The 23,655-nt window shown below is 37.8% G+C and overlaps 1 protein-coding gene across 1 annotated transcript in view; it reads right to left on the reverse strand.

Moving 5' to 3' along the window:
* Positions 1-579: 579 nt before the first annotated feature.
* Positions 580-23,655, reverse strand: part of IPO5 (importin 5) — a 42,737-nt gene continuing 19,661 nt past the window's right edge. The window contains exons 9-26 of the mRNA XM_064712424.1: positions 23,290-23,377; positions 20,107-20,213; positions 17,620-17,744; positions 17,423-17,512; positions 17,157-17,330; positions 16,711-16,929; positions 16,173-16,256; positions 15,332-15,464; positions 15,117-15,238; positions 14,501-14,597; positions 13,848-14,020; positions 13,306-13,417; positions 12,652-12,707; positions 9,403-9,525; positions 8,608-8,827; positions 5,481-5,709; positions 3,909-4,050; positions 580-1,313 (exon numbers count right to left, since the gene is read on the reverse strand). Coding sequence (XP_064568494.1) covers positions 1,227-1,313; positions 3,909-4,050; positions 5,481-5,709; positions 8,608-8,827; positions 9,403-9,525; positions 12,652-12,707; positions 13,306-13,417; positions 13,848-14,020; positions 14,501-14,597; positions 15,117-15,238; positions 15,332-15,464; positions 16,173-16,256; positions 16,711-16,929; positions 17,157-17,330; positions 17,423-17,512; positions 17,620-17,744; positions 20,107-20,213; positions 23,290-23,377 — 2,381 coding nt within the window. The 3' untranslated portion in view covers positions 580-1,226. The remainder of the gene's footprint in view (positions 1,314-3,908; positions 4,051-5,480; positions 5,710-8,607; positions 8,828-9,402; positions 9,526-12,651; positions 12,708-13,305; positions 13,418-13,847; positions 14,021-14,500; positions 14,598-15,116; positions 15,239-15,331; positions 15,465-16,172; positions 16,257-16,710; positions 16,930-17,156; positions 17,331-17,422; positions 17,513-17,619; positions 17,745-20,106; positions 20,214-23,289; positions 23,378-23,655) is intronic.

Consider the following 23,655-nt stretch of genomic DNA (forward strand, 5'->3'; position numbering starts at 1 on the left):
ACAATTGAGATCTACTTGAAGAACACTTCAGTAAGAACTTAAGTTTTTAAAGATCAATGCATATATTAACAGCTTTGAAGTAACAGAGTGGGAAAACTTCACTCATCTTTGTTAGAAATCAGGTAATCTATGCCTACGTTTGCTGGTAGATGATGTATTGCTCTTGAAGTACCAGAAAAGACCTGAGAAGGTTTTTTTTATTCTTTCAGGTCAGGCTGTCAACTGCATGATTGCTTTAAACGAAACAGAGGCTACTACAACAGGTTTGCTGCCTACCAGATCACGTTGCACATTTGCAGCTGGTACAACACTACATTTTATAACTTAAGAAATGCAACTGCATCTGAACATGAAAAACATTTTAAAGTCAAGATATGTATATTTACTGTCACACCAGGAATGCCATTAAGTTTCCATCCTACAGACTCAGGTGAAAAATTTGTTAAAAAGTCAAGAAACAAAAAAGCATAAAATCTGTAATAGGCAACAATATACAAAGTTTCATATATAAAATCGTGACTTGTATAGTTTGTTATTTTCATCTTTTCACAAGAGAAAATTAAAAGAACCACACATCACTGAACTTCTACACAAGCTTCTTGTGTTTCAATGTCATTTATTGAGGAGTGAATGAGAGACTGTCAGACATGCCAAAGAGACTTCACATTCAAGGGCTGGAAGCTGAACAGCTTTCCTCATTGAGTCACTGTACAAGTTGTTTTTGGGAATCAAAAGTGCGATCAATGAGGTCTTCATGCTCGATGTTTGTCTTCAGTTTTTCATCTTTTGATCTACTACCTTGTTGGGCAGAAGGACACTTCCTACCCTACAAAGACTCACACTCCAATTCATACAATTAACACTAGATGTAGAGAAACGTTTATCTGTTATAACGTACATCTACTGCTGAAGGTCTTATGTCTAATGAGAAAATTCAACTTGTTTCCCTTTCACCATCGTATGGATGGCTGATACCGTTAGAAAAATACTCTTCAGTGCTATTGTAGGGTTTACAGGAAACTTCTTTCATGTTGTGGGATAGAAACCGATTTAAACACCGTTCTGAAAGAATGCTTCTTCCTGCTGCCACTGCCTGGAGGTTGCAGAAGAATGGCCTACACGCACTACAGTTCTGGTTTTACTCAGAAAAGAAACAAAAGAAACCTAAACAATAGGGTAAACGTTTATTTGGAGTTAGTTTTCTTGCAGATGATAATTAAGGCCCTTCAAGCAGAGTTCAGGAGCTCCTGTATGGCTGCCTGTTGATCTGCATTGAGCTGTGATATGCATTCTGTCCACAGTCCTCCGGATGTCTAGAAAAAAAATGAGAAGGTGTCTTTATGCAGGCTGAAAGTGTCCAAGGCACATCCTAAACTTTGCTATGTTTACAAAGCTCAACATTCACTCGGCTTAGTCCTGTAATATACATGCCAAAGAGACTGAAATCTTCAGGGGTACACAGGGCTACACAGGTTCACCTTGAGATGCTCCAAAAGGCTGAACAGCAGCAGAGTAATGGATTTGGGACTCCTGGGAACTCCCTGTAACAACTGTGTGGGTTAACAAATGGCACTCATGTCTGTGTCAACCACAGCTAAAGCATTTGATGGTTTTGCAAAGAAGTTAAAAGACCAATGTTCAGGCAAAACTGAATCATGCTTCTTCCACATGAGTGTTTTGGGCACTGGTGCAGCAGTAACACACTCAGAGCTTCCAGGTGAGCTCTGGGATTACAGCATGATGTGCTACATGAGGGTGTGCAAAATTTGCTGCCAACATAGGGCGTGGCTCTGCAGTGAAAGGAAAGGTCAATTACTTCCCAGAGAGACCTGCACAGCCATCTGTCTGGGTAAATGTAAACCCTTCATCTGTGCCAGCACAGCCCTCAGCTGAGACATTAGCTTTTAAAGTCACCATCAGTGAGGTCTGTTCTAATGGTGCCAGAAAGTGCTGAATATTAATCAAGATTGAGGAAAAAGTAGTTATTAGCTTATCAACAGAAGCTGGAAGCAATTGGCACCCTGCTTTCTTTAGGAAAATGACAGGGAAAAAAGTTCCAGGTGACTGACTTTAGGTCTTTAGATTGGCTTTTGCAATAACTGTATAATTTAAGTAAAATTCAAAAAAAAATTGTTTAATTTATATTTGTTATATTTTACATTCAGCTCTATTATAATGCACTTTTCTCAAAATTTAAAGTTAAAAAAATTAAAATGGATTCAAAAAATAAAAAATAAATGCTCTCAAATGTGAATTTGTGGGTTTAGTTTTAAATACCATTAGGCATTTTAGACTCTTAATGTATGATGAAATATTGTAGAATTAAATGCACTCTTCCAGCATTTCTGATGCATATTTAAATTGATACTTTATGCTGAAATATTTCTGGCCTGACAATACCTAAGCAAAGAAGTTTATACTCAATTCCAATAATGACTATTTTGATCATGTTAGACACTGGCAGTGAAACAGCTTACTGAGATAATTAAAAAAATTCTCCTAGAATCTGGGAAGTAGGAGCTTGTTAGCAACTCCACAACCTTGAAAATTCCTATCATAGTATAAGACTCTTACAGTTAGTAAGAGTATAAAATTCTTACACCTTTACTAAAGCTAAAATACTATGTATGAAGAGAAATAGGATTGGTAACACTGTGCTAAAATTGTATTTTTTACAAGACGTGACTTTAAAAATTATGTTTTTCTCCTCAGTCCAAAGGTAAATCATTCAGCCAATGCTGAAGGTCTTATCTCACATTAAAGTTTCTATCAATCCTGGCCAGAACCAGACATTGTTGTAAACAACTAATCTATACATGTATGTGCCACTGTAGTGTTAAAAAAAAAACTTTGATGATTTGAGGTAAAGTGAACAAATGCATTAGGTAAACCCTAATACAAAGGTGCATTCCTAGACTTTGAGTACTAACAGCAAGGATTTGTATCTGTCAGGCAGAATTTAGAGCAGTCACTTACACTACTTTCACTCTGAAACTTGCTCAATTTCCTTCTCTTTATGCCTTCAGAATTTTAACAACTTTTCCTACCAGACAGAATGGATCTCTCAGGCTGACACACTCATACAGGTGAATCAGTTCCAATGTCAAGTATTTCTAAAATTCTTGAACCTGAATTTTGCCAAAGCAGGTCAGGTAAAAAGATAATAATTGAAGATCAGCTGCATAAAATCCTCCATGCTTTTTTATGAGCAAGATGCTTGCCAGGCACCTTTCTCTCATTAGTACTACATCCACCCAACAACATTTGGCCCTGGAGCAGATCTGCACTATGAGCACTATCACTTACAGCAGTGTAGAGAAGCACTGTTTAAGTTCCTGGACATCCCCATCATCATTAAGTGACTCATTATGGCATAAAGGATGTGAACCTTACAGCAGTTCCCCAAAGGCAGGGAAAACATCAAACAGCCACCTATATTTGCACAGAACTGAAAAGGGCAGTAGTAAAATAACTTGTGGTTTGCACTTGTTACCTAACAAAGATCCCAAGCTGCTGTAGTACTAGAAAGTCACCACAAGGTGCTGGTGACCCTCACAAGAATCACATCTTGGACCAAATCCTGCAGTACAGTTCACTGATAAAAGGACATGCGGATTTCTCTCCAGATTCTAATTTCTGACTCAGAAAAAAAACCCCACAAAAACTAATACTGGCTCACATATTAACCATCTCACTGCAGGAAAGTTAGTTACAGTTATTTTAGTCAAGTGCAAATGTCACCAAGTTTTATCATGAATCATTCAAGGAACATCAAAGGATCTCCAAGATCACTGGTTGAACCCTTATTCTCTAAGGAGATAAGGCTCTCAAAACTGGTTGAACAGTTTAGCTCCTTGTGCAAGCAGACTCTAAATGCTCCCTTTCTACTTAAGCAAGCATTTATTTACCTGCACTTGGCGGACAACGTTAGCCAGCCGCTTGGTGCACGGATCTTCGTGTTTGATAGCTTCGTGGATTTCACCATCCGCAATTATCCCCAGTATTCTGGGAAGGTTGGAATTGTTGGGACCCAGGACAATTGGGTTATTGCTGTTACAAAAGACATATTGCAAAGGAATTAATGGTTATCTAAAAATAATGTAAACACTTTACACATAAGTGATTTTGAATGATCTTATTTTGAAGCTGCTTATTTAGGTTTAAGTTTCACACAGCTGAATAAGTATGCACAGCTTTGTTGCCTGCTGACAGCGTGCTCCCCCTTCTGTTAATATTTAACCAGCTGATTCTTTACTCAGCCTAAACTTTATCAGGAAGAAGTTCTGAACTTTACAGAATGGCTGAGTTCCATGCAGATGGAACTGTAAACAGTGTGACAGAAATACCCTGCCTAAAAGGACTTGTTCCTCTCTCTGTGCCTCCCAGGACGCTGTGTTACTGGCGTCAGGAGCGTCGGTAACTTCAGCTCTCTGCCAGCACTCTCCATGACACAGCAAGCAAGCAGCTCTGCTCCCTCTTTCCCAGCCAAATGCTGGAGTGGAGGAGTATTAGCAATCAGCAATCTGTGTGGAACACATGATCTACTTCCAGCCCTGCCACCTACCATTGCTGGAATGCAGAGGCTGTGAATGTAGGACTGGCAGAGCCCCAGAGAAGCAGGTAGCCAGGCTGAGCCACCTGCACAGAAGTGAGCTGCTACTGCAATTCCCAATTTCTATGTTCCTGTTCACATGCACCTGGCAGCATTGTTATGGTGTCTCATCTGTATCTCACTGCTCTATAATCAGTCTAGGGACCTCAGTTGCAATTTTGAGACTTTGCCTTAATAAAGCACCCAGAGATACAAGCTATTCACAAAATACAAAAGACTGTAAGAAATCTAAGTTATTTCCCTTATATTTTTCTCCTAAGATGTAATACAGTGCCAGCCAGAATGTGCTTACTACATAACACCTCAGAGGCTACATTTTTTCACTCATTTATGAAATGCATCACACTAGAATAACTGTTTACTTTTTTCTTTCATTTTACCTGCAGGAGGGAGAAACCCAAAGAATAAACTGAGGGATAAGATCCTTTCAACGACAACTGAAGTAATTATTAAGGGAGACAGCACTGTACAATGAATTTTTCCATATTATTTCTCTGCTTTATACTTCACTTTGTTGGAAAGCAAAAGGGTGCAAAAATCTGATCAGTTACTGGTCCTGATATGTAAGCAGAGTATCAAAAAGTTTTCCTGAAATTTTCTGTAAAAGTTTTCGGCAGATCCTTTGTCATTATAGATATATAAAGCAGCCAGGATTTTTTTTTTCCAGCTGTACAGACACTATTTAGGACAGGAACTGTTTAAAAAAGCAGCAATAACATCAGGCAAGGCTCAGTTCTGACATTTCTAATTATCTTCTCTAAACCACATGTAGATTAACCTCACAGTTTCTCAATTTTGGAAAAAGAGGGCAAGGAAAGAGCATGCAAACAGGCTTATTTTCTGCATTAGTGTGAAGACTTTGCCTTACCTCTCAAGTAAGTCACACAGATAATTGAAAGTATGAACAGCTTCTTCTTTGTCTTCATGAAGTGGAAGCCATGATAACCAGTGTGGAAGGACTTCTTCAACGTTTATACAGTCAGGCTTGAACTTCATTATCTTTCCTATTGCTGAAATGCAGTTTTCTGTTGCATTCACATTCTCTTTGGCTTTGGCATCTGGTGACTGAATGACTCTCACCAGCAATGGAAGTGCCTCTAATTGTTAAAAACACAAGAATAAAGTTTAACTGCACAATCAAGCTGTACTTTATTATTATCACACATCTGTATATAAAAATATGTATGGATGTACACATACACACCACCCACCACTAAAAGGTGCCCTAGGAAAAGGTCATAGGAATAATCTCACCTATTACTGAATCAACTTGGCATAGTTAGGATCATAAAAATCAAGGAAATCTTTCAATAGAAGAAATATGCCAGTTTTTTTCCTAGGTTAACAGCAATTATATTTTTTTAAACAGTCATGTGGGTAACCACACACACCCTTCTAAATGAACATTAATGTCACATTTTTAGCCACTAGTGTCCATGCAGGCCTCCAAGCACACTACATGCAAGCAGGAACAATTGTCCTTGTGTTCTTCTGCTAAAAATAAAATACTAAAGCTGTGAAATTCTTTATCAGCACAGTATGCAGGTTATGGAATTGTACAGAAAGTACAACTCGAAATAACTCTAATTACTGAGGAAGAGTAAGATCTGTCACTTCTGAATTTTGATGAGTAAGTAGAAGCTTTGCAGTTAAAGAATGCACAATCCACTTTCTATATTAAGTCCACTGCATTAGATTTTTGAAGAATTAAGCAGCTACGGAAAAGCTGTTAAACATTACAGAACTACAGAAACATCAGACCTGCTAGCTTATGTATACTGAATGCAGGATAATGATGCTGGGCTATTCTCCACAGCAGAGTTTGTTTCAGAGAGGTCTACAATGTCCAGGACGACTGACCCTGCATTTTATAGCTCAGGTTTTCATGGTTGCTGAAGCTAAATCTCATCTCATCTGTATCCCACTCACTAATACTAATGAATGACTCTGTAGGTATGTGTGTCCTTGCAACTGTAAAATTAGGAGGGCATCAAAATGAATCAGCATAATTTTCTCCCTACAGCCTACCAGACAAGTTTTCATCTTGTCTATAAAACAGATGCATTCTCACATAGATACTGTGTTAGACAAACCTTAGAAAAGCCTTTTGACAATGGAAGACCCATCTTGTACAATGTTAAGCTTTTCTCCAAGGACTGACTGCTCTGACATCTGGCACCACCCAGTTTTGAGGCCACTGATGTGAATCAGGAAGAAATCCATGCAGTTGATTGATACAATTTTCACAGAGAACAGCTGATTATATTCTTCCACCAACATAACAGAAGCAACCTTGCCAGCTGCATCAATTGTAACCTTGTACCCATGTCGAGAAAGTGACTAGTTTTGCTGTAGTTCCCTTCCATCCTATTTCTTTGCCCTTTACAAAATCTGGTTTTTGTGATGTTTGTTTCATCAGGTAACTCACATGCCATTTACAAGTTCTTGCTATATTCCTGGACATTTTTAACTGACTGCCAAAAATGCTTATATCAATACCTCTGCTTTTTCTGAAGAGTATTTACATACTCTTCAAACTTGCAAAAGAACAATATGCCAGTGCTGCATATCACCCAGTAAAGAAAATAAGTTACAAATAAAAGCCCACAGGCATGATGTTTTTCAGAGATATAGCACAACTTCTGGGGTAGATAATGTCTCATGACATGGATTTGTTTCTAATCACAGCATATCTTCATCTATTAAAATAAATCATAAAGTTTTTTCATGTATGCAAAAAGGATTTGGAATACTTTTGAGGTGTCTGCTAATAAACTGTATACTGTAAAGGTGAAAGTTTATTTTATCCAAAATTCAACTTAAGGAGAAGCCAGGTGTCTGGGCATAATCAAGAATTATTTGCCCAAGCACAAAGAGAAGCATCAAAGATTTTACAAAGTTTAAGTGGGGTAAGATAAAGTGTAATTAGAGAAAAATAAAAGACTGTTAGACTTCAACAGAGGCTAAAAAGCTCAAAAAATTTCAAAATCAGAACTGTCTAGACAATTCTAATTTTTCATGCTCTTAATGATTCATTGCAAGTCTTCCCACACTGCTTTTCCTTTTCTTTTTAAAAAAGACACCTTATCCTGATTGTTATCATGTAACAGTTACATTAACAATGAAAATTACAACCCTGATTGATGTAGGCAAGACTAGTGTCAATCTGTATCAGATGGTTCTTATTTTCTTAATTCAGCTTTCATATAATATTCAGGCAAAATACATATTTTAAATACATCCTTAGAAGATATACTATATATTATATATATGTACTATATATATTATACATATTATTAAGTATATATGTTATATATATTTTATTAATATAATATATATTTATATTATTATATTATGTTATAGTATATATATATACCATATATATCTTATTAAGGAAAAAAAACCTTTCATAAGGGGTGCTACTTAATGTGCAAAATTAACTTTGGTGACTGGCAAGAAGAGTGTAAGCAGGCAATAATTTCTTTAAATTTAGGACGAATTTGAAGTTTCAAAGAAATTTGAAACATTCAGAAAGACAGCAGACAAAATGTTTCTGATAAGTACTCTCACACTCATTTCACTTCTTTACAGAAATCAGGCTCCTTTTTATATAATCAGAAAGCAGAGAGCCACACAAGTCATATTCTAGGCTATTCCTTAATATATGTCTCTTGTGTAGTTTTTCCAGACATCCAAAGGCTTTTGCATTTAATATGTAACCACATCAATATTACTAGAAAGCATCTATGAGACAGCTGTGTATCAAAAAGATGGTTTCTATGAAATTAAGATTTGCATACCAGATCATATTTTAAAAAAGAATATGTAAATCAAGCTTGCTAAGCAGTCAGCGCTGCAACAGGAATGCTACTAAGCAGAGCCACACTAAAAGCCTGAGGAAGTGAGGTGGTTTATCACTCAATCCATCACGGGTCCATGACACAGGTGAGAGCAGCACTCTGTGAGCCGTTCCCAGCTGTCCCCAGCGGCAGTACCTGGGCAGACGGGCCGGTAGCTGTCGCCGCCGAACTGCGCGATGACTCCCACGCCGTAGGCGGCGGCCTGCCGCACCTCGGGGCTGCTGTCGCACACCGCCTCCAGCATGGGCCGCAGGAAGTACTCGGCGTACTTGAAGGACGAGGGGCTGCAGTGCTCCACCACGTCGTCAAAGATGCACAGCCCCCACTGCCGGTCCGGCCACGGCCGATGGGGACACTGCGGCACAAACAGCCGACAGCTCAGACACCCTGAATCCTTCTACAGCCAATGAGTACATCAACAACGGTCACAGAACAGTGGTCTAATACTTTGGTTAAAATCTTCACGGGTGAAATTCAATCCTAAAACCATGTAATTTGCAGTAGTGATATTCCAGCAATACCATGAACAAAATAAAATCCAGGTGTCCATCTTTGCACCTCTGTTTCACGCTCCATTACATGTATCAGTCTCAATTTTTCTCCACGAGCCTGCAACACTTTTTTGTCCCTGCTCTCGAAATCCATTTTTGAGATACTGGACAGTCTCAAGGAAATTTAATTTCTGGAAACAGCTGTGTGTGTCAGTGATCCTGGATCTTTGAGACACAGATTTTAAGTAGCACAGCAACGACCTTGCTCAAAAAGCACGGGATAACAACTTCATTCTCGATCTAGAATAAACCTTCTATTTCGAAAAACAGTAATTGCTACATTCTATCTACCAAGTTCTCTAAGACTTCAACATGGAAGGCATATTAACCCATCAGAAAAAATAATTATGTTTAAATTAAAGGAAAACAAGGTACTTACAATTAGGTTGACAATTAGTGGAAGTAACCTTTCAAACCATGGCAGTACCTTCTCCTTGTAACTACTGAATATTGAGTGCAAAATATCCGACACTTTAGTCAAAATATAAACATCACTGTCATCCTGAAAGGAAAAGGATACAATTCACATGAAGACTAACAATCTTTAAGGGAGTGGAAGTCACATGAAGTGCTAAGTGTCTAAACTAATGGAAAAAAGTTGATTTATGACTTTTTTGGTAAAACCTTTTTTTTAAAGTTCAGTCATTTTCAATTCTTTGTCTAATTGCAGAATAATAGAAAACCAAAATGGTTTGGGTTGGAAGGTGCCTTAAAAATCATCTAGTTCCAAACCCCCTGCCATGGGTAGGGACACATCCCACCAGACAGGGACACTTCCCACTAGAGCAGGTTGCTCAGGGCTCCATCCAACCTGGCCCTGATTGTTCCCAGGAATGGGACATCCACATCCTTCTCTAGGCAACATGTTCCAGTATCTTGAGGGACATCACTTGTTACTGTCATGTCGATACTGAGGCACTGAATTGAACTTTTTTAACATGGCCATTCAATCAATTCTTTATCTGCTGAATTAATCAAATACAGATCTCCTCATATTAGTGACAAGGATGTTGTGTGGGACCCTTTTAAAGGCCTTACAGAAGTCAAGACAGATGACATCAGTTGCTCCCTCAACAGTCACTCCATCACAGAACCCACTAAATTAATCAGGCATGATTTGCATTTTGGAAGCTGTATCAGCGGTCTCTAATCACCTCCCTGTCTTCCACTGCTACCAGGGAGATGTGTTCAGGTTGTACTGGGCACAGCATGAGACTGACTGCTAGTTCCAGGAGTCCTCCTTTTCACCCTTCAAAATGTAAGTTGATTGTTAGAACTCAGTTGCCTAGGACTTGCAGGTTTGTTTCAGGGACAGAAAAATCAGATCAAGACAAAACTGTCTTGAGCAAATTTGCTGCTTCAATGGGTTCCCTTTACAGAAGGCAAAAGGCCTTTTTCCTCTTCTGTTCCTTACAGATACCCAAGGAAGCTTTTGTGGAAAAGGAAATGGATAATTGCCTTTGTGATAAAAGATTGTGGCAAAAATATAATAAATATTTTTCTCCTCCTCTTGTTCAGATTTTTCACTTTGCCCAGTTAATATAACAAACTGGTCAAATAAGGAGCCTTACCTCAGAGCTATCAATTCAAGTTATTTCTACAGGTGAGGATTATTCCCTGGACATATTTATGCTGGGAAAACTCTTAACTTTTTTTTACAGCAACTTCTATTGCACTCAGTATGGTCCTTTTAACCAGTTTAACAGGCAGGGAAAACAGTACAGCTAGTTTCTGGTCCCTAGTGACTTTCACATTTCTCACCTTCTGGTGACCAACTAGTAACTATTTCTTGTGTAACAGGCAGCTTCCCACAACTGGATATTTAAACCCTTCCTAGCGAGCCAATTTCTGCACCATCAAGGCACAGCTCAAGCAGGAGCCCTGGCATATGCACACAATGACATTAAGAGGTAGAGAACTGCTCCAGCACACCACAAGGTCCACCTAGCCTGGTACTGCCTGCTAACCAACAGCTGATAACAGAGGCCTGGGGAAGAGAGTGTAACATTTGCTTGGTGTACGCCTCACACTCCCTACCAAATCAGCAGTTTAGTTATTGCTGAAGTGAGGGCTAGATCTGAAACTACTGTTTGAACAACCTTCATGACTTCTGTGCTTCTTCTATTTCTGCTGCCTTGAGGTAAGGGCTACATGAACATACTCTGAGGTGTATATCCAAACGTAACTCATTTGTTAATTCTGTCCATATGGCAAGTGATGTCCTCATCCCACACCTCCTTTCACAGGGTAATGCAGATAAGCCTTTCTCCAGACTTTACAGAACAATCAGCAAACATGAGAACATTTTTTAAAACGCCTTGCAACTCTGTTGCAGAGTAGGGACTCAGCTTTTCTGAAACTGCTGCCTGCTTGCATTTTTCTAAGTACAGAGTGACACAGAGGAAATAAAAGGGTCTTGGAGGCAACAAAAATATATCCTCTTGAATGCTGGCCTAATTCTCAAAAGCCCAAAAAGAGAGTCAAGAACCACACTATTATTTAAGACAGTATTTACACAGAGGTGTGATTTCTGGAGTCTGAATCCAAGTTAAATTCATGTGATCAAGCTTCATACCTGCATTGTGCAGCAAAAAAATTTCTTAGTTCTTAAATTTACTGAGCACCCTTTGTCTCATGTTATAAGTAGCAGCAGCCATTAATTATTAGTCTCTCTGCATACAAATAATGATTTAATAAAATTATTGTATCTCTTCTACAATCACCTCCACTTTAAACTATTAACTCACTTTGGTACCCTAGTGTGTGAGTAGTTAAGTAGTCACTTTGGTATTCCCTCATAAGCAAACGCATGATGGATGGCAGCTGTTTATCCTGCTGTCCTTTTCTGGTTTTGGGCTATTCTTTTTGAGACAGGCTCCTGACATGACACACCAGATGTCTTGGGATCAGACGTATAGAGGCCCAAGATTAAAAGGCTCAAAGAAAAAGCAAGTCAGCAAGGCTAGACCTAAGGGATGACCTCATTGCAGTCTACAACTTCCTCACTGGGGCGAGAGGAGGGGCAGGCACTGATCTCTTCTCTCTGGTGACCAGTGACAGGACCAAAAGGAATGGCCTTAAGTTGTGTCAGCAAAGGTTCTGGTTGGGTATTAGAAAAAGGTTCTGCCCCCTGAGGATGGTTGGGCTCTGGAACAGGCTCCCTGGGGAAGCAGCCACAGCAGCAGCCTGACAGAGCTCAAGAAGTATTTGGACAATGCTCTCAGGCACATGGTGTGATTCCTGGGATGCCCTGTGATGAGGCAGAAGTGGAGTCGATGATCATTGTGGGTCCCTTCCAACTCAGCTTACTCTGTAATTAAGTAGTCTGCTGTGAAATCTGTATAAGTGTTAATGTCATCCAAGAATTGTTTGAGCAGATGAAGAAAATAAAAAGCTATATCCTGAACTTCTTACTTCAGCATATCAGACAAGGAAACCTTTCATATTTTCTAATTCACAAATGCAGTGTGACTCATTTCTTACTGTTTTGAAGGACAATGGTAACAAGATTCTTCTATGAAGAAATAATTCTAAGGATGCACTATGCCCTAAATGAGTCAAAAGCATATTTTTGCAATATTTCCATCCTGGTGCTTGTAGAGCAGAAAAATTCTTCAAACTAACTTACTTCATCTTGTAATGACTCTTCCACTTGCTCATCATAGTCTTCATCTTGTCTTTTAACTAAATTAAAAGAAAAAAATTAAACCACTGCCTTTCTATAAGTGCGTAAGAAGCCTGTGAAAGGGAAAAATTATGCAGAAACAAATTTAGAAAACAGGAAACAGTAGCTGAAGATGCAACAGGAATTCTCCATTTTTAAGAAGCTTCAAAAAACTTCCACAGAAAAGGAAGTAGTACAGGATAGTCCAGTTAAGGAATGTGTAAAAATGCACATGAAATAGAAACAAACACACCAGCTTGTCCACAAAGACAAGTGCTTAGAAACAATAAACTACTATTGCTTTAAGAAAACTGCAGACTTCAGATGAAAAAAACCCAGGGAAATAACACCATAGATGTGCACTGTCTTTCAAGTAAATCTGTCCATTAACTTTTGATTAAACTATAGTATGCTGAAAATTATGCCATCTTCATCCTCCAAAATCTTACGAATACAACTCATTCTGTTGTATTCGGTTAGTTCACAGTCCAATTACTTCACATAAATATACAAATCAGTGAAATTGAAACAGTTGTTTTCTTTGTCTTCAGAAATAATTAGAAATTCTGCTTTAAAGAACAGCCACATCCCATGTCAACAGGATTTGTGTTAACTTACCCTGTCTTAATTCTTGATTTTTAAAGTGCTCTTCTAGTTTTTCTTTCAGTATTCCTCCAAGTTCTTCAAAGTGTTCGTTGTTAAGGCATCCATCTCCCATTACCTCAATGCACTTGTGAGACAAAACAACCATTTTTTTCAGCTTTAAAATTTAACATGAGCAGTCTTAATCTAAGCCCACAAAGAATATTAATACATGCAGGAATAATATTAGAAGAACAGTCATACTGTAATCAATGCTCAAATTATACAAGTAAGGCACAGTACCACTGTACGTTTCATACCCATAATTTCAGTTGCTCATGGTTAAAATGAAAAAAATTTGGTGACTGTTTTATTCTTGCAAAAAAATCCAAAACAAAACAAAACAAAAAAAAAACCCAGAACTTTTTGCATCAGCTGTAACAACATTTATAGTCACAACAAATTTCCTGTAGAGGAAGCCTTGCATTCATTTGAGCCATTTAAAGGAACACCAAACTGTCCCTTCTTATTTCAAAAAGCTACAAACAGTAACGCCATGAAATCTGTAAGAATGTTACCTTTGCAAAAGAATGCATTATTTCTGAGAGGACATCAGACTCTGGCTCTGTCCCAATGGCTTTGATGAGAGCATCACACATGAAGTGCCACATCTGTGTGAGGTACTCGGGCCCACGCACCCTGGCACACTCAAGCAGGAGGGGCATCGACTCTGCGGCTGCCACTCGGACACGTGCCATTGTCAAGGAATAAAGCAATCAACACCAACAAAGTGCTTAGGATTTAAGATCCCACCACCACGATGAAGTTCTTGGTTTTCTACCTGAAACCATTTCATTACAATCCATGCATTTGATTTCTTAATTATGTATAGATTAAATAATAGGAAAATTATACTGCCTGCTCTTTAGAAGTGGTTTCAAGCCTGTTTCAGGCCATGACAGAAAAGCTGTTCAAGTTCTTTTCTGCTTTGTTACACAAACATTGCTTTTTCTACTGATTGCTTATTAAAAAAAAAAAAAAACAAACTAGGGGGAAAAATAGGAATACATTGCCTAAAATATAGTGTGTAAACCAACATTCTCTGAAACCATTTCTGCTATAAAGTCACAGACTATTTTAACATTAACACTTTCAAGTCATTTAGGAAAACAGCAAGCACAATCTTGATTCTAAGTTTCCGTTTTCACATTGGTATTTGTTAATAGGATATCATCATGGAAATAGAATTTCAACAATGGAACCATCAGCTTTACAACTTGCTCTGTGTATTCCACAAATCCTTCTTTTAGCTCTTTTGCATAGCAAACCTGAAAAATAGAGCACAGATATACCTCTTTTAAGGGATAATACTTACATTTTTCAACTATGTAAAGGTGAGAGGGAGATTGTTAAAAGTGCAAGGGTTTTTTTAGTTCATTTTAAAAAACATGTAATAATTTGTTTCCCTTTCCCTCAACTGTGGTAATTTGACAAACCCTGATAGCAGCATGAGTTCTCACTTTTAGGGCATGCATGTATTTTTCAAACCAAATTCCAAAACAGCAATATTTGCAAAAAGGAACTGCTTTATAACATATCCAATTCCTTAAGTTTTGCTAACAAAGAAAAACCATCTATTAATTTAAAAAAATTTACACTCCTAAGTAAATTAACTTTTTTTAATCAAGTAAACCACACACAACTAAGTGCTGCAATCCAAACTAAGCAGTATCACTTAACTCAAAACACTCTTTCACGTGAAACAAAAAATATTTTAGGTGCAGATTTTGGCTTCAGACTTGATTGACCAGAAACACATTGATCACCAAAACTGTTTTATTACTCACCAGCATTTGGCATGCAGTTGCTTTTTCTTCAAGGCCTGCAGTTTTAATTCCAAAACTCTGCTGATCACCTATGCTTACAAATTCCCAACCATCATCATCGCTCATATTCTCCATATCTTGTGCTGTTATACGGAAGGAAGGAAACATAATGTAGAAGTGCTACAAAATAATTTATTTCAGTATGCTTTTCAAGCAAAACATCATCTTAAACCTACTGTCTAATAGAGCAACTTCAGGTTTAATGGATGCAGTCTTCATTAAAGGTCCCATGACAACAGGAAGGTACTGCTGAAATTCCTTTCCAAGAATTTTACACATTCTAGCCCATGCAGAGATCATGTAAGAAATCTAGAAGAGAGAAGGCAGAATTTTCATGTCCCACATTTTATTTTAATGCATACTTAAAAGGAAAGCATAAAGGAAATGCTTTACACAATAGGACTTTTGAAAAGAATTTGTCAGCAGTCCCTAAAGCTTATTTCAAAGAGAAGTAATCCAATATGCAATCCACATAAAAATGCATCATCAAAAGACATCCCAAGTCTGGCAAAACCTTGACACCACCTCCAATCAAAGTTGCTGTACATGTAAAAATGTGACAGTATAAGATTCATGATTACATTGAAAGTGCCTGTTCTAAAAATTTTTTTTCTGAAATATTTCCCAGATTTAAACAATACTACCAAGCCACATTCCTGAAAATGGTAAAATAGTGCAAAAAGTCAAAAAGGTTGCAGTACTATGTTTTCAGAGGAGTATTTGTTTTCAAATATACAAGTTAAAATAGCTCTCCGCTCATTAGAACAGCTGCTTAACAAGTCTTGTTGATCTATTTATAAGAACGTGACAGCAAGCTCAAATTTCTTCTGCAAATATAGGTCCTGGAAATCTCATTTCCTAACCACACTTCTGTGAAAGATTCTAGGGCCATCTCAATGTCAGGTTTTGTAACACAGGCTGGACAATTAGTCTGAGAGGCCAGGGAAGGGGCAGAAACATCATGTATACAAGGAATGTTTTTAATACCAATGAGCTGTAAAGACAAATTCAACATACCTGTGGATCATCATCTTCTAGATCACTGAAGTCTGTTTGTGTCTTCAATAACAGCTGCATAACATCTGATGCATCCTGCATAAACTAGATACAGGAAATAACTATGTTTTTAAAGACAAATTAAGATGCTACTTCTCAGAGACTTTGATGCTCACTTAAGTTAAACTTTTTCAGGAATCCACATACAAAACTAAGTTCCCAGAGAACTGCATACATTTTGCCCCTGACACTGCCTAAATGTGATGCCGTGTCATTTTAAATAAGGCAAAAAAAAACCAAACTCAAAGGAAGAAAAAATTCTTGATTTCAACATTTTTCAGTGTGACATGAATTACTTAAGCTACAAAAAGATGCTATTGCAAATTTGTGAATCTAAGCAGCAACACACTCATCTCAGAACTGCAACAAAGACAAGCACAGAAATCAGCAACAATACAGCTGTATTTTTAACAAGTGATTATATTTATTCTGAACTAATACCACAAAAATAAAGGCATTAAAAAGTGTATTTAGACCATTATACAAAATCTAAGCTTACCTTTTCTTTGCCAACAGCAAGACCAATTAGACTGATGCATTCAATAGTCTTTCCTCGCAAAAGTCTTAATTCCTTCTGAACAGCATTTTCAACAATGTGTTTTAAGGAGGGCATAAATAAATCATAGTAGGGAACAAACTTCTCCTCCACTGTATCTGCAACTGATGCAATTGAAGTCACAACTTGCTCCAGAACTAGCTTTGTGCCTTTCTGTATCAACTTGGAAAGAAGAAGAATAAAGTGTTATATTTTAAAAGCACATATTTTACTTAAAAGCATGCCAAATGTGAAAATCTGCTTTTGCACATATGCTAATTCTCGTCAGTTTAGACCAGCATCAGCAGATATGTGTACTGGCTTATTTCTGAGGTCTTAGTTCAGCTGTACTTATTCTGCTTATGTGACAAGGTTACCCTCCATCAAATAGTTTTTTCAGTGTATTATACCTCTTGCAATTTTATCACCATAATGGAATGAAGATGCTTCACTAGATTATCCAAATATGGAATAAGCAGTGACTTGGGACAATCTTCAGTGAAGTTTATGAGCGCTGCAGCTGCATGGGCTTGAACACGTTGGCTGCCTTGATCCTCCATGGTTTGTAGAAGAGCTCCTATCACCTGAAAAAGAAATACTCCTTTTTCAGACAACAAGTTTCTGAAGGGAACATAATTTTACCACTTTTTTCCCCCCCTACCACTCTACTACTTGCCTTCTCATGAAATTTCTTTTGAAACCCAGGTGCAAAGTCCGTTGCCATTTGTCCAACAGCATTACAAGCGGCGTATCTTACTCTGGGATGCTGAAAAATTATTTCCCTCAAGCAGTTAACAAGTAGTCATAACAAGCAGTCATCTTTCATTTTCAGAAATGAAAACATTTTGCAATAATTACTAGAACAATACTCACAGGATCCTGAAGGAATAGCAAAACGAAATTAACTATTTCATTTAAAATTCCCTCCATCTGTTGGTGACAACCTTCTCCAATGGCAGAGAGTGCCATCAAGCCAGCATGCCTGTACTTCCAGTCAGCTAAGGAGTGAAAAAATGAAGAGTTACTCATTTTGGAAACTACCAAGAACCACAAAGATGAATCACCTTATCTTTGCAGGGGCTGGGGGACACAGGAGGAGGCAGAGTGAAGAACAGGAGATGGAAGGTAAGTTAATGCATCTATTTGATTTGTTAAATACTCTTCTGTTTTCCTCATACATACTTCCAGAGATGCACAAAAAATTGAGTATCTAATCCAGGCCAAATCCAGACCTAGAAAAAAGAATTCTTAACAGCTGATACAAGTACATACATAGTACTAATACCTGGAAACTGCATTTTTAATTAAATGCAAACAGGCAAATATCAGGACAGTATTTTTAGTATTTGTATTTCCCTCTCCCACATTTTTTTTCTGTTTTAGTATCATCAGAAGAGCCCATATCTTCCTCAAGAAAAAGGTCTAATGACTCAAACAGTATCTGAATTTAAAACAAATAAATTATTGGTATCAAACTTTCCAGCAGTCTTCTCAAGACTGTAGCAACAGCAATATTCTACTTATGATGTAAACTTTGCTCACCTCCAAGTCATACTAGCTTATTCTCAGAGTAGTGGGTACTGTTGAAATTAATCTTCCATGCCTGTCCCTCTCTCTTTTTTTTTTTGAGCAACATGTGATAAACTCTAATTTATTTTATTTTGTTTCTATAAAAATCTTTCTTTGTGCTAGAAATCATTGGGATTACAGAAGAGAAAACCAAAGGAATAAACAGGTTTACCAAATGACCTGTGAGAAAGGCATGTCACAGAACTTATCTCCCAAAATAGTGCAATATTTCATTATTGCTAATAACATATTACATTCCTGGAATGAAGAACATCACAGTTCAGAGCAGTAGAATCCTGACACTCAAACTTCTGTCTGACCAGGATGCAATGAAGCATCATCTTGACAGAAGGCACAACAGAAAAGCAGCAGTTTATTTTGTGTTATTTCAGTTCATTAGATGTTCCTAGTTAAGCCTACACCTCATCACTCCCACTGCATTACTGTTAGCATGTATTCCAAACTTGAAATAAATGAATCTACAAAATGAAACACAATCTTCTTTGGACCATCTGGCCACCCAATCTCAACTCCAAAGTCTCAAATTATTATTTCAATAAATAATTGCAAGAAAGAGGGGATAGGAGAAGGAAAAGTTTGTCTTCTGAGAGTACTGTCAACATTTTAATCTAAGTGTCTTCACCTTTCCTCTGTCCCTACCAGTGAGAGCTTCCAATCCAAACCAAACATCATCTTCTGCATTTCCCTTTTCCAAAGAGTATCAATGGTTATGGACAGCTCTGACCCACAAGGAAACAAGCATCAGGGATGAATTGCATGACCTCCCCTTAACAGGAGTCAGGCCTTCAGTGACTATCAGACTCCACATTTCTCTGAATGTACTACAAAATTAGCTAGTTACTAGCCTAGAAGCTACCAACACTGAGTCAGGTTAGCTCATTTCATTAATAAAACTTTCTTTGAAAAAAAAAACACTTTAATTCCAAACAGACTTTGTGAGTGTTCACACACAGCTGGTGCTACCTTGAGTAGCCCTCTGTTCCATACCCAAAATGCTAACAGCCTTTTCTGGACTGGGTTTTAAACCAAGAAGGCAGAATCCAGAACTTCAGCATTATCTTCTACTCCAAAGACTCAAACCATAGGTCAAGTGAAAGAACTTGAATGCAAATGCACAGTATGTTTTGAATCATTGACTGAGCAGGCACTACAGGTATTTCAAGAGGAAAAGAAGCATCCAAAATAACTGATAAGAATATATAGAAACACCTCATGAAACAAGTATTAAAATCAGCATACCAAATAGACAGACAGACTACCACTGACCTCAGTCCATCAAATTCCAGGGGGAAAAAACAAGTTTTCCTCTACAAACTGTAATGCATTAAAATTTCACTTAAATGCAGCACTTCTGGAGAAGCAAAAACAGTGAGCTACAGAAAAACAGGTGGCACTTTGGACAAACTTAAGGTACTGTGAGAGGATCTGTTTAGAGATTTAGAGAGAATATTCTGAAATAGAAAAACCCAACTCTTCCCAGTGTAATTCCCAGTTTTTTAAAAAAATTGTATTGTTTTCATGACATCTCTGCTCAGCTGTCCATGTATCAGAAGAAATGTTATAATGCACTCTATGTAAGTTTATTAAACCAGACTAAGAGAAAGTATAAACTTTCAAGTTCACAGCATTTACAGTTTTTGCTGCTGACATCAAAAGTGGAAATGTGTCATAACCTATCAAGGAGCTAAACAAAAAGACTTAAGAGGTACTGAAGTTCCTGGCAAGCACAGAATTGTTAAAAAAAAAAAAAAAGAAAATGCAGTTACTTACGATTCTGAAGCATTTGCATAATATGTTCTTTAATCATTGGCAAAACAAGCTTCCCTCCAAGGCCACATGCCATCCTGTCCAGCGCACTCTCACCAGCCACCGCATTGCTAAATATTGATTACACAAATATCAGTGGTTTGAGATCTACAACAAAACAAGCAGTCCAACAGAGAGCTCTTCCCTGCAGTTCTAGTCTTCAAAATATGCCATCTGAAAACACGAGCCTCTTAAAGTAAATAAACCATATCCACATCTAAAAACACACACACCAGTCACAAAGTAGTTGTTTACTATTCACTGAAACATTTGTTATCTGCAGGCCACTGCCTGAGTCTTATTAGCTGTAGGTCCAAAAGTACAGACTGAATCTCTTAGCAGTTACATACACCCAGAAAAAATTTGCAATGAATGAATCAATAATATTGGCCATCGTCTTTTTGTCACAAGAACATAAATCAGTTCAAACTTGTTGTGATTCAGGTGAACCAGCAGAATTCAAACTTTGGCACTCAAGAGCCCTTTCTTGGATGGCTGTACTCAGTAGCACGGTCTCTTGTCAATGACTCGGCAGAAAACATCCAGTCCAGGTGAGGAATTTGTGACTCTTGGCCAGTTACAGAAGTTAGAATAGCCCAACATTATCTATGCAAAGTGATTTGTTCCACCCAATAGAATTATTCCCTACAAAAAAGCAAGAAAGTTTCCAGGACACAGATAACTACTGTTACAGTCTGGATATGGCTGGGAGTGTGGTAACTCAAGGTTATTACAGTCCATCCTGGACACCCATGATGATGAAAAAGCTGAGTAATGGTTCACAAAGGGATCAATCTCCCCCTTCTTTACAGTTTCTATCAGTTGGGCCAGAAACCGTCTTCAAATTACTATGTTTAAATCTCCAAGCCTCATTACAAACCATAAATAATCTAGAAACTCACATGTTGTGAAAAAAGGTGCTTGTGAAAAGATCTTGACAGCATTGTATCTGTTCCTCAGATTGGTCATGTTCAAATAAACAGACACATCACCAGCAGGACAATGAAGCATGGGCACACAGGGTTAAATTGAAGCAAACTCACTGAAGCTAACAGACACTTTCATCTGAAATTCCATTCCTTGATCTTTCTTCCCACCATTAATTCACACATTCAGTTTTAAGAAATAAAGATAGTTTATCTCAGAAAAATGACCCTACATCTCCCTCTAATCTTTGCAAGGCTTTTGCCAAGAAAAGAGGAAGTCGGATTAATCTTTTCCTCCTTTAGAATGTCACGCCTTTATGAAGCTGGAGCAACAAAAAACTGGAAATGCTAAAGTATTCCCTGCTGCTTTTGTGTGGGCTGACTCATACCCCCATTCATCAGATCTGAACACACCCTAACTAGGGCACAGCCCAATGATCATTAGCCTGTTCCTGGGTCTGCACAAAAATGTCAGTCCTCTCAGGAAGCTACAAAGACTCAAACACCAGGAGACATTAGCATGCACATCAGCCAGGCACTGAGCTCTCCACAAAGGTGAGCTTCAATGGTGGGAAGCACACAGCAGCACCAGGAGTGACCCTGCTGAAAGAAAAACTGCCCTCACACACACCATCACCAGAGACCAGCTCATGTGCAGTAGCTTGTGTCTAAGCCTCAAGCTCTCCTATTACTTCGAGGGCCAAAGGAGCTCCTTCAGGCTAAGGCTGTTGAGAGTAACTTGTTTTCTGATCTGTGCTCACTCTACTGGTGACTTCTAACTAAGAAAAGGAAAATCTTCATTACAACATTACAAAATCCATAGGAAGCTAAGCTGTATTTAGAAGAACAAAGTTACTCTGCTGACAATAAAAAGAAAATGGCATGCCTCAAGTGCATGATTCAGCATCCTTACTAAGCTGCCTACAGCAAGCTATCTGAATAAATTTCCACACCCTGAAAGGCTTGATAAGGATATGAACTTGAATATTCTATTCCCCCTTGAAATTTTATTCACTGAAGAGATTCAAATACTTAACAAACCTGAATGTAGTGGTGGTGTCTGACACCTGTATAGCAAAATTTCAGCACTCAGGAAAAGGTTAAAAGGGTATGGTCTACTATGTGGGGGAGAGAAGAAAGGACAGCTCACTTTCAATTTCATAATCAAAGAGAACTAAAAAGATTATTTCAAGTAAGGCAAAGATTATTCCATAAATTCCTATGCATCAATTCTACAGGTGTCTCTACATGCCTGCTATCTATCAGAAGTTGCTTCACAGCTTAGGGTAAACATCTCTTCTTTAGTCTATTTTCCTATGAAGATCTGTAAGTGTTCTGAGATAAACTGTCTCAAAACACTAATTACATGAGTCTGGATGAACCAGGTATGTCAAAGAAATGTCTAGACTGGTAAATTAACATCCATGTCTTTATAGAAGTGCAGGGATAGTTACCTCCTACACCTGTTTCTGCTTTCTTCACTCTAACAGTAGCTGGACAAGAGTAAATGTAACAGGATGCTGTATGCAAACCCCTATTTTAGTAAAAAGTTGGAGCAAGCTACAAAGCACGTAGGAATAAGCAAATCCAAATGACTGGACATCTTTTGATCTTCCTTGCCTAACACACAGCAAGATAAGCTATTGCTAGCCACACCAAGGGATGTAAAATAATAGCAAAATTGTAGTGTTTTTGGACTAGGTGAAATCCAACAAGGAATTCTGCCATGCATGATGACATCCTTCCAAAGTCACCTTTTTCTGAAAACACCACATTTTCAAGGGCATAGATACAGAAAAATACAAAGACATTGGTTGTGGATAATTAAACTGGCGAATATGCTTCAACATGGCTTCCAGCTAACTTCAGAATTAGCCCTCAGTTTAGAGGATTAGGAGGCACTGCCTTCTGAACTGAGTAATATAAATGACAAAAAACAAAAGCTAAAGGCTTTGAAAAGCTACAACAGTACAAAACAGCAAACATGAGGACATGCAACTTGTCTAATTACAGCAAATACGAAAACTGAAATAATTTACTTCCTTGCCGAACACTGTCTAAGTAACCTACAAATAAACTGCTCCTGACTGAAGGAACAAAATTACAATAGCTATTTGAATAAAGAAAAAGTAATGCACTAGAGGCATTTGCATTCTGCACTTTAAATGTGCCTTTAGCCACAGGCTTGATAACACATTGAAACAACTGGTTTCATAATTACCTGTCAAAATCATCATCTGCAAGCTCATCTGCATTTGCCCAATCTTCATCTTCTTCCAAGTCAACCATCATTGCTAACATCTGAGGAACTAAAAAAAAAACCAGTTTTAACTCAGTTTGATCTCTTAAAATAGATTCTCAAATAAAAAGTATGAATTTCAAGTTTTCTTGTTTCAAAAATTTTTGAAGAAAACAAGCTTTTCTTCAAGTAGCAGATGGTCAGGTCTGTCAAACTGCATCAGCCAATAAACCAGAACTGATTGCCACAGAAGTATTTCCAGAACATTCAAACTGAGAGTAAAAAAATCTTGTGTATAACTTAGCAAGACTCAAAAATTTTGTAGATCATGAGAATTATAAAAAGCAA

The sequence above is a fragment of the Zonotrichia leucophrys genome, chromosome 1, assembly GCF_028769735.1.
Source record: "Zonotrichia leucophrys gambelii isolate GWCS_2022_RI chromosome 1, RI_Zleu_2.0, whole genome shotgun sequence".
Classification (NCBI taxonomy): domain Eukaryota; kingdom Metazoa; phylum Chordata; class Aves; order Passeriformes; family Passerellidae; genus Zonotrichia; species Zonotrichia leucophrys.